This window comes from Ammodytes marinus, assembly GCF_949987685.1.
Source record: "Ammodytes marinus genome assembly, chromosome: 14".
NCBI lineage: Eukaryota > Metazoa > Chordata > Actinopteri > Uranoscopiformes > Ammodytidae > Ammodytes > Ammodytes marinus.
In genome coordinates this window covers 1,721,429-1,731,428 of record NC_137218.1, presented here as the reverse complement: position 1 = coordinate 1,731,428, position 10,000 = coordinate 1,721,429, and the positions used below count along the sequence as shown (strand labels likewise).

General features: G+C 45.0%; 1 protein-coding gene across 1 annotated transcript in view; it reads left to right on the top strand.

The window, feature by feature from the left end:
* Positions 1-5,160, top strand: part of guca1d (guanylate cyclase activator 1d) — a gene marked incomplete at both ends in the record, with an annotated part of 7,923 nt that extends 2,763 nt beyond the window's left edge. Inside the window, 3 exons of the mRNA XM_080041011.1 lie at positions 222-371; positions 4,615-4,702; positions 5,036-5,160. Of these exons, the coding sequence (XP_079897137.1) occupies positions 222-371; positions 4,615-4,702; positions 5,036-5,160 (363 nt within the window). The remainder of the gene's footprint in view (positions 1-221; positions 372-4,614; positions 4,703-5,035) is intronic.
* Between the last annotated feature and the right edge of the window lie 4,840 nt (positions 5,161-10,000).

The window sequence follows — 10,000 nt, the reverse complement described above, 5'->3', positions numbered from 1 at the left end:
CAGACAGACACACACACAAACAAGCACACAGGCAGACAGACAGACACACAGGCAGACACACACACACAGACACACACACACGGGTTAGAATCCAGCCCGGGTCGTTCTCTGCATGTCATTCCCCTCTCTGACACATTTCATCTCTGTCTAATAAAACATAAAATGCCCAAAAATAATCTTTATAATAAAACTCTCTGTGTATATTTCTCTGTGTCTCATAGGACGGCTACATAGACTTTGTGGAGTACATCGCGGCCATCAGTCTGATGCTGAAGGGGGAAGTCAACCAGAAGTTAAAGTGGTATTTCAAACTGTTCGATCAGGACGGCAACGGAAAGATCGACAGAGACGAGCTGGAGACTATCTTTTTGGTGAGAAACAACCCAGTGTGTGTGTGTGTGTGTGTGTGTGTGTGTGTGTGTGTGTGTGTGTGTGTGTGTGTGTGTGTGTGTGTGTGTGTGTGTGTGTGTGTGTGTGTGTGTGTGTGTGTGTGTGTGTGTGTGTGTGTGTGTGTGTGTGTGTGTGTGTGTGTGTGTGTGTGTGTGTGTGTGTGTGTAGGTGTGTGTGTGTGTGTGTGTGTCATACAAAATACTTGCAAAACGTACATTTTAATTTCCTATAATTTAAAGGTGTTTCGAGGAACTTTCAGTGTGTGTTAATTCTAGCGCCCCCCTTTGGACAAAAGCGGTAGTGTTTTTACCACGCCAGCTGTTGTTCCTGGGTGAGCGTATACCCATGACAAAGGCATTAAGAAAAACTATATTAAAATAGCATTCTTTGCACTGATGGTCTCGTTTGCTGTTATATGTAATTTATGATCATCAGAGGAAAAAATGAGACTGTTTCAGAAATATTTAAAAGTTCCTCGTAGAGACTTTAAAAACTTTCCCTTATTCAGTGCAGTGTCTCGATTTATGCATCGCTGTGATAATTGATTTTGTACACACACACACACACACACACACACACACACACACACACACACACACACACACACACACACACACACACACACACACACACACACACACACACACACACACACACACACACACACACATACACACACACACACACACACACACACACACACACACATACACACACACACCTGCAGTGTCTGGCCCTGATTGTCGTTGTGATTGTGGGTCAAACCGTGACGTCTCTGTCCCACTTCCTGATTGGTTCAGCAGATTAACACTCTAACACAACTAATCAGAGTTAATCCATCCAGACCCTGTGTGTGTGTGTGCGTGTGTGTGTGTGTGTGTGTGTGTGTGTGTGTGTGTGTGTGTGTGTGTGTGTGTGTGTGTGTGTGTGTGTGTGTGTGTGTGTGTGTGTGTGTGTGTGGGTGTGTGTGTGTGTGTCTCAGTGTGTGTGTGTGTGTGTGTGTCCAGACCCAGTTTCTCAGCTGTGCACAGAGCTGCAGCCTCAGCAAGTTTCTGCCAGGTCTGAATCACTGACTTCACTTCTTAAAACACATTGTTATACACTTGCTTTTATCTGGCGCCATCTTTTTATCATCTTTCTCATTGTCTTCTTGACCTGTTCATTTAAAGCAGATACGAGGAACTTTTAAATATTTCTGAAACAGTCTCATTTTTCCTCTGATGATCATAAATTACATGTAACAGCAAACGAGACCATCAGTGCAAAGATAAGCTATTTGTATATAGTTTTTCTTAATGCCTTTGTCATGGGTATATACGCTCACCCAGGAACAACAGCTGGCGTGGTAAAAACACTAACGCTTTTGTCCAAAGGGGGGCGCTAGAATTAACACACACTGAAAGTTAAAAACATAATATTTATCGTATACTTTGAATGAAACAATCCGATATGTCTTCTGGGATTTTGATCATCTTTATTTTGGTTTATTGTGGCTTTTGTTGTGTGCCTCACACTCAGGTTGTGTTCCGAATCGCATACTTTCTACTATATAGTTTGGTAGAAAAAAGATTTAGGATGTCCCGATTCTTGTGGCCAGATTTAGGATGGTTAGAAGTACCCGGATGTCCTACTTCATGCGGCCAAGATTGTTAGTGTTGAAAACTGCATCCTATTTGGGCGATTCTGGCCCACAATCCAGTGCGCACGTGAAGTGACGTCACATCGACGAAGCCTCCATATGAAAACAAACTGGGATGCGACGGATATAAAAGCAAGAGGCAATATCAAGGCGCAATGTTATGATGAAATAAGAGAGTAAAGTATGTCCCAATAGTATGCCTACTGCATCCTAACTAGATTATTTTTATTGTCGGATGTAGTATGTAGAATAGAAAAAAGAAAGAGGAGGAGATTCGGAACACAACCTAAGTGTCTCCCCCCGCAGTGAATCCAGTCGACTGCATGTTGCACATATTGTACATATTTTTCATCACATTGCACATTTCAATTTAACTTAAAGGCCTACTTCACCTTAAAGACCTACTTCACCTTAAAGGCCTACTTCACCTTAAAGGCCTACTTCACCTTAAAGACCTACTTCACCTTAAAGACCTACTTCACCTTAAAGGCCTACTTCACCTTAAAGACCTACTTCACCTTAAAGGCCTACTTCACCTTAAAGACCTACTTCACCTTAAAGGCCTACTTCACCTTAAAGGCCTACTTCACCGTTGGAATATGAAGGTGTATTGAACTCGGAGATCCTATGAAGTATAAATGTGCAAAAAAAAATTTAATCGGATCTAACCCTACATTTCTCTTTCTGTGACATCACAGAAAGAGAAATGTAGGGTTAGACAGTGAGACCATAAAACACTCTTTCTGCCTTTTCTCAGGCTAGGATGATCCGATTTCAATTTTTTTTGCACATTTATACTACATAGGATCTCAGAGTTCAATACACCTTCATATTCCAAGCGGTGAAGTAGGCCTTTAACTTATCTACTTTTTTTTTAACTTATCTCTCCCCCTGGCTGTCTCACCCTGCCTGTCTCCCCCTGCCTGTCTCACTCTGCCTGTCTCACCCTGGCTGTCTCACCCTGGCTGTCTCACCCTGCCTGTCTCACCCTACCTGTCTCACCCTGGCTGTCTTCCCCTGGCTGTCTCACCCTGCCTGTCTCACCCTGCCTGTCTCCCCCTGGCTGTCTCCCCCTGGCTGTCTCACCCTCTCACCCTGGCTGTCTCTCCCTGCCTGCCTGTCTCACCCTGCCTGTCTCACCCTGCCTGTCTCACCCTGCCTGTCTCACCCTGGCTGTCTCCCCCTGGCTGTCTCACCCTGCCTGTCTCACCCTGCCTGTCTCACCCTGCCTGTCTCACCCTGCCTGTCTCACCCTCTCACCCTGCCTGTCTCCCCCTGCCTGTCTCACCCTGCCTGTCTCTCCCTGGCTGTCTCACCCTGCCTGTCTCACCCTCTCACCCTGCCTGTCTCACCCTGACTGTCTCACCCTGGCTGTCTCACCCTGCCTGTCTCACCCTGGCTGTCTCACCCTGCCTGTCTCACCCTGCCTGTCTCACCCTCTCACCCTGGCTGTCTCACCCTGGCTGTCTCACCCTGCCTGTCTCACCCTGGCTGTCTCACCCTGCCTGTCTCACCCTGCCTGTCTCACCCTCTCACCCTGGCTGTCTCACCCTGCCTGTCTCACCCTGCCTGTCTCACCCTGCCTGTCTCACCCTGCCTGTCTCACCCTGCCTGTCTCACCCTGCCTGTCTCACCCTGCCTGTCTCACCCTGGCTGTCTCCCCCTGTCTCACCCTGCCTGTCTCACCCTCTCACCCTACCTGTCTCACCCTGCCTGTCTCACCCTGCTCACCCTGGCTGTCTCACCCTCTCACCCTGGCTGTCTCACCCTGGCTGTCTCACCCTGCCTGTCTCACCCTGCCTGTCTCACCCTACCTGTCTCACCCTGGCTGTCTCACCCTGGCTGTCTCACCCTGCTCACCCTGGCTGTCTCACCCTGCCTGTCTCACCCTGCCTGTCTCACCCTACCTGTCTCACCCTGCCTGTCTCACCCTGCCTGTCTCACCCTGGCTGTCTCACCCTGGCTGTCTCACCCTGCCTGTCTCCCCCTGCCTGTCTCACCCTGGCTGTCTCACCCTGGCTGTCTCACCCTGCCTGTCTCACCCTGGCTGTCTCACCCTGGCTGTCTCACCCTGCCTGTCTCCCCCTGCCTGTCTCACCCTGGCTGTCTCACCCTGGCTGTCTCACCCTGCCTGTCTCACCCTGGCTGTCTCACCCTGCCTGTCTCACCCTACCTGTCTCACCCTGCCTGTCTCACCCTGCCTGTCTCACCCTACCTGTCTCCCCCTGCTCACCCTGGCTGTCTCACCCTACCTGTCTCACCCTGCCTGTCTCACCCTGGCTGTCTCCCCCTGCCTGTCTCACCCTGGCTGTCTCCCCCTGCCTGTCTCACCCTGCCTGTCTCACCCTGGCTGTCTCCCCCTGGCTGTCTCACCCTACCTGTCTCACCCTGCCTGTCTCACCCTGGCTGTCTCCCCCTGCCTGTCTCACCCTACCTGTCTCACCCTGCCTGTCTCACCCTGCTCACCCTGCCTGTCTCCCCCTACCTGTCTCACCCTGCCTGTCTCACCCTGCCTGTCTCACCCTGCCTGTCTCACCCTGCCTGTCTCACCCTACCTGTCTCACCCTGCCTGTCTCACCCTCTAGGCCGTCCAGGACATCACACGTAACAGAGACATCGACCCCGAGCAGATCGTAGCGCTCATATTCGAGAGGGTCGACGTGAACAACGAAGGTACAGAGAAGAGATTATATTAATGTTGATACTAGTATTCTGTCTGTCTGTCTGTCTGTCTGTCTGTCTGTCTGTCTGTCTGTCTGTCTGTCTGTCTGTCTGTGTATCTATCCATCTCTTCTGTTCTGGGTTTTCAAGCCCCTATGAAATCCCTATAGTAACGGTCTTATAGACAGACAGACAGACAGACAGACAGACAGATAGACAGACAGACAGACAGACAGACAGACAGACAGACAGACAGACAGACACACAGCCAGACAGACAGACAGACAGACAGACAGACAGAAAATAAATGCCTAACACATCTTCTCCCTGTCTGTCTCCCCCCAGGTGAGCTGACGTTGGAGGAGTTCATAGAAGGGGCCAAACCCCACGCAGACATCATGGAGATGCTTCAGAAGATGATGGATCTCACGCCCGTCTTAGAAATCATCGTTAACGGTCGCGACGGATGAGTCGTTACCGAGAGGAATCCTCCAATAGAAAGCCTCAAAAAAAAAATCAAGGACGTACCCTGACCAACCTTTCAAAATAAGAAAAAAGACTTGAACCGTGGGGCACCAAAGACTGAACGAAGCAGAATTCGTAAAAATCTAAAATTTCGTCAAAATAAGACAGAAGTCATCATGGTGAAGGGCCACGGCGGACGGAGGAGTTGATGAAGTGGAATCCTCCAATGAAATCCCTCGAAAGAATACTGTATATCAAGGAACTTCCCTATCTGCCCTTTCAAAACAACAGAGAAGTCTTAATCCAGACAGATTTGAGGATCTTTGAAGATGCCGTCGATGGCAGCAGCTCAACACACACACACCGTCGCAGAGATCACAGTGTTCAAACCAACAGGACTTTCATCAACATTTTATTTTTATTTCAGTTTTCAAAGATAGACAATATGTTCTGCGCTCGACGTGGAATTTAAAAGTATAAAAAGTACAAATCGAATCAATCGAATACTTTCTCCAAAACACGTATTATTCCATCAGAATCTTTGTCTACGTTAACGTATTAACACTCTGGAAAAAATGCCTACAAAGAAAAAAAACATTCTATATTTTTCTACGGTTTGAACATTGGTGTCATGGTCCTACATGTGATCTTGTGCTGACAGTGCGTGTCTGATATATGCACACTGAGTTAGAGGTCGGCTTACTGTGTGTGTGTGTGTGTGTGTGTGTGTGTGTGTGTGTGTGTGTGTGTGTGTGTGTGTGTGTGTGAGAGAGAGAGAGCAATGCATTGTGGGAGTATTTGCCCTCAAGCTGTTGATCCTCTTAACACAGTAACTGGTTGAGCAGTCTGAAGGGTCACAGAGCTCATTGCCATGGGGACATTCACTCACTAAAGGACAAAAGGTCCTAAGAATGATAGATTGGATTTATATAGCGCTTTTATTCACTCTCAAAGCTCTTTACAGGGTTCCAGGTTCCATTCATTCACACACAGTCATACCGGTGGTGGTAAACTACCATAGCAGCCACAGACTGACGGAAGCGTGGCTGCCATTCAGCGCCTACGGCCCCTCAGACCACCACCTCAAACATACAGCAGTCATACACATTCACACCAGGCAAGGTGGGTGAAGTGTCTTGCCCAAGGACACAACAACCATGACACAGGTGGCAGGGCGGGGATCGAACCTCCAACCCTTCGATCATTGGTCGACCCGCTCTACCACCTGTGACACAGTCCCCCCCCCCCCCCCCCCCCTACAAGAAACACACGTTCCAGACAACCCGGAAGTCGTCATTTTCCAACTTTCTACTGGAAAAAATGACCTGCACGTCACAGCAATGGTTCACATGGATGAGTTGGAAATCTGGAAATTAAAGTAGCTCCGAGGAACTTTCAAGTTTGTGTTCATTCTAGCGCCCCCCTTTGGATAAAAGTGGCAGTGTTTGTACCACGCCAGCTGTTGTTCCTGGGTGAGCGTATATACCCATGACAAAGGCATTAAGAAAAACTAATCGGATATCGGAAATGACATCTGGACAACTTTCCACGGCCGACCTTCTCATCTGCGTTCAATAGCACGATAGAGAATCCACTAAAGGAAATCCTCTAGATCCACTTTGCATTCCTGGCTGGCTTCACCGAGCGGATCAAACCCATCAAGGACTCCATAATCCTGGATAACCTCAATCTATCAAGTCTTCAAGGAACTGGGCCACTCAACCCAACCCAGGCCAACCCAGGTCAACCCAGGTCAACCCAGGTCAACCCAGGTCAAACTGGGCCAAACCGAGACAAACTGGGCCGACTGACATTGTGTGGATTAATGTCTGGGACCGCAGACCTTTCACACTCAAATCTCATCTCACCCCTAAACACTGTCACATTCATTTGAACCCATATACAGCGCTTCCCCGACCCATGACTAACCCCCCCGCCCTCTTTAAAGCTGCAGTGTGTAATATGACATCATCAAGTAAGGATATTTATCATTCTGAATATACAGCTCTGGAAAAAATTGAAGAGACCACTCCAAATATTCAATGTCTCTCGTTTTACTCTTTAGAGGCATATGTTTGAGTAGAATTAACATTTTGGTTTTATTCTACAAACTACTGACAACATTTCTACCAAATTCACCCTCCAAAAATATTGTCATTAAAGAGCATTTCCATTAAGTAACGTAGAGATGAAGATTGAAGACAAATCCAGACTGGTCTCTTAATGTTTTTCAGAGCTGTATATTGCAACACGTTTCAGTGAATTATGTCCATACACAAAGTGATGCACCGATCCACTTTCCTCTTGCTCCGATCTCATTTTGATTCCTAGATTTGGTCTCTAATGTGTGTAAACTTTTCAATCTGCTTCATTCTGATGTAAACAGACAGACATGGTGTTTTTGGATTTTACGATAATATAACAACTCAATGCTAACATATAATGGAAAACGCCATTGATACAGAAATGAGCATTTTTTATTGTAGAAAACCTTAAAGGGACACTGTGTAACATTTTAAGTAATGTATTAGCTCAAATCAATATCCTCATTCATAAATATGTCCTCATTGGTGTAAAATCACCTCTGCCAATAATCGGAATTATCCTCCTGAGCGGAGAATTACAAATATTAATGTTACATTTTGTACATTGAGCGGGCAAGTCGTATGGAGGAATCCATGATTTTGGAATGTCATCAGGTGCATTGTTTAAAATAGAATTGTTCTTGTCCTTGAAGGCCACTGTAGCTTCTGTTATTATTCAAAAGGGTTGGGGTTACCCAGGGAGCGTTGCATTCTAGAACTTTCTTGATGATGTCATATTACACAGTGTCCCTTTAAATCACTGGGATTAACAGGGACAATAATCTTGAATTTTGGTGAATTATGTCCGCATACGTAGAGATGCACTGATCCACTTTCTTCCTTGTTATGCTTCCTAGATTTGATCTCTCTAAACTTTTCTAACTGCTTCATTCTGATGGAAACAGACAGACATGGTGTTTTGGCTGATTTTACGATAATATAATACAATACAACAGTATTTTGAAACATTATTATTTTACTTTACAGCGTTAGTTGTTTGTTAGTTCTTCTGGTCTCTTTTATTTTGAAGGAATGGAATGATTGATACGGTTTGTGTGATGAGAATGTTTTTACTTTTATACGATGATGATGATGATGATGATGATGATGATGAAGATGATGATGAAGATGTATGTGTGACACGATCAGATGAAGAACGAGGGAAATATTTGGACATTTTGGTGGAAAAACTGACTTTCCCTGCGTTCCAAATCTCATACTCTTTCTTTTTCCTATTCTACATACTACATCTGATCATAAACAGTATGTAGTTAGCATGCAGTAATATGCTACAATTGGGACATACTTTAACTTATTTATTCCATCCTAACATGGCTCCTTGAACTTGCCTCTTGCTTTTATATCCGTCTCATCGCTGGTTGTTTTTTACTGGGAGGCTCAGTCCATGTGATGTAACTTCTGCTGCAGTGGATTGTGGGTCAGAACCTCCATACAGCTGCTGGTTTCAACACTAAAAAAAATCACCAACGGATGTAGTAGGACATCTGGGTATTTCTAAGCATACTAAATCCGACCACAAGAATCAGAACATCCTAAATCATTTTCCTATCAAACTAAATAGCAGGGAAGGATGGGGGATTGGAACGCAGGGTGAGACTTGATGGTGAGAATGGAGGCCATTTTGTCCTAAAAGCTGCTAACGAACTAACTAACTGGTAGAGGAACAGTAAAGAACTTACATTGTGCAATAGAGAGAATTTTACAGTGAAAACTTGCTCCTGTAAAAAGTTCATTTAAACCAACCGATCATATTGTGTGTTGCCTTATCAATAAAGTTTTTAAAGAAGCTGTATTTTTTTATTATTTGAAAAAAAAAAATTTGAAATCAGTTTTGAAAAGTGCTCTGAGGAACTTTCAGTGTGTTAATTCTAGCGCCCCCTTTAGGACTAAAGCAGTAGTGTTTTTACCACGCCAGCTGTTGTTCCTGGGTGAGCGTATACCCATGACAAAGGCAGTAAGAAAATCTATATAAAAATAGCATTCTTTTACACTGATGGTCTCGTTTGCTGTTACATGTAATTTATGATCATCAGAGGAAAAATTAGACTGTTTCAGAAATATTTAAAAGTTCCTCAGAGATATTTTAAGTTGGTTTGAACATTGTTGCTGTTAGTAAAAGTTGAAGTCAACTGTCTGCACTAGTTTTTTGAATTTTGTGGCTAAAACTATAACACACATTTGAAGGAAAACTGCCTACGTTTGAGCCAACTAATAAATATTATTATTTATTGGTTTTTTTTGGGGGGGGGGGTTTCAGCTTTATTAACCAGTACAGAGTTGAAATGGGGAGACAGACAGAGAGAGAGAGAGAGAGAGAGGGGGGATGACCTGCAGTAAAGGTCCACGGGTCGGATTCGAAACCCACGACCACTGCAGGAAGGCCGGAGCCAATATGGTACACGCTCTATCCACTACACCACCGGAGCGCCCCGAACTAATTATATTTTTCTGAGATATCACTTTATTAAAGCTAATGTTTTTTGTATTACAATTTTTTCAGAGATGTTTGAATATACAGCTCTGGAAAAAAATTAAGAGACCTCTCCAAATGTTCAGTGTCTCTGGTTTTACTATTTATAGACATATGTTTGAGTAGAATGAACATTTTGGTTTTATTCTATAAACTACAACAACATTTCTACCAAATTCCCCCCAAAAATATTGTCATTAAAGAGCATTTCAATTAAGTAATGTAGAGATGAAGATTGAAGAAAAATCCAGACTGGTCTCTTTATTTTTT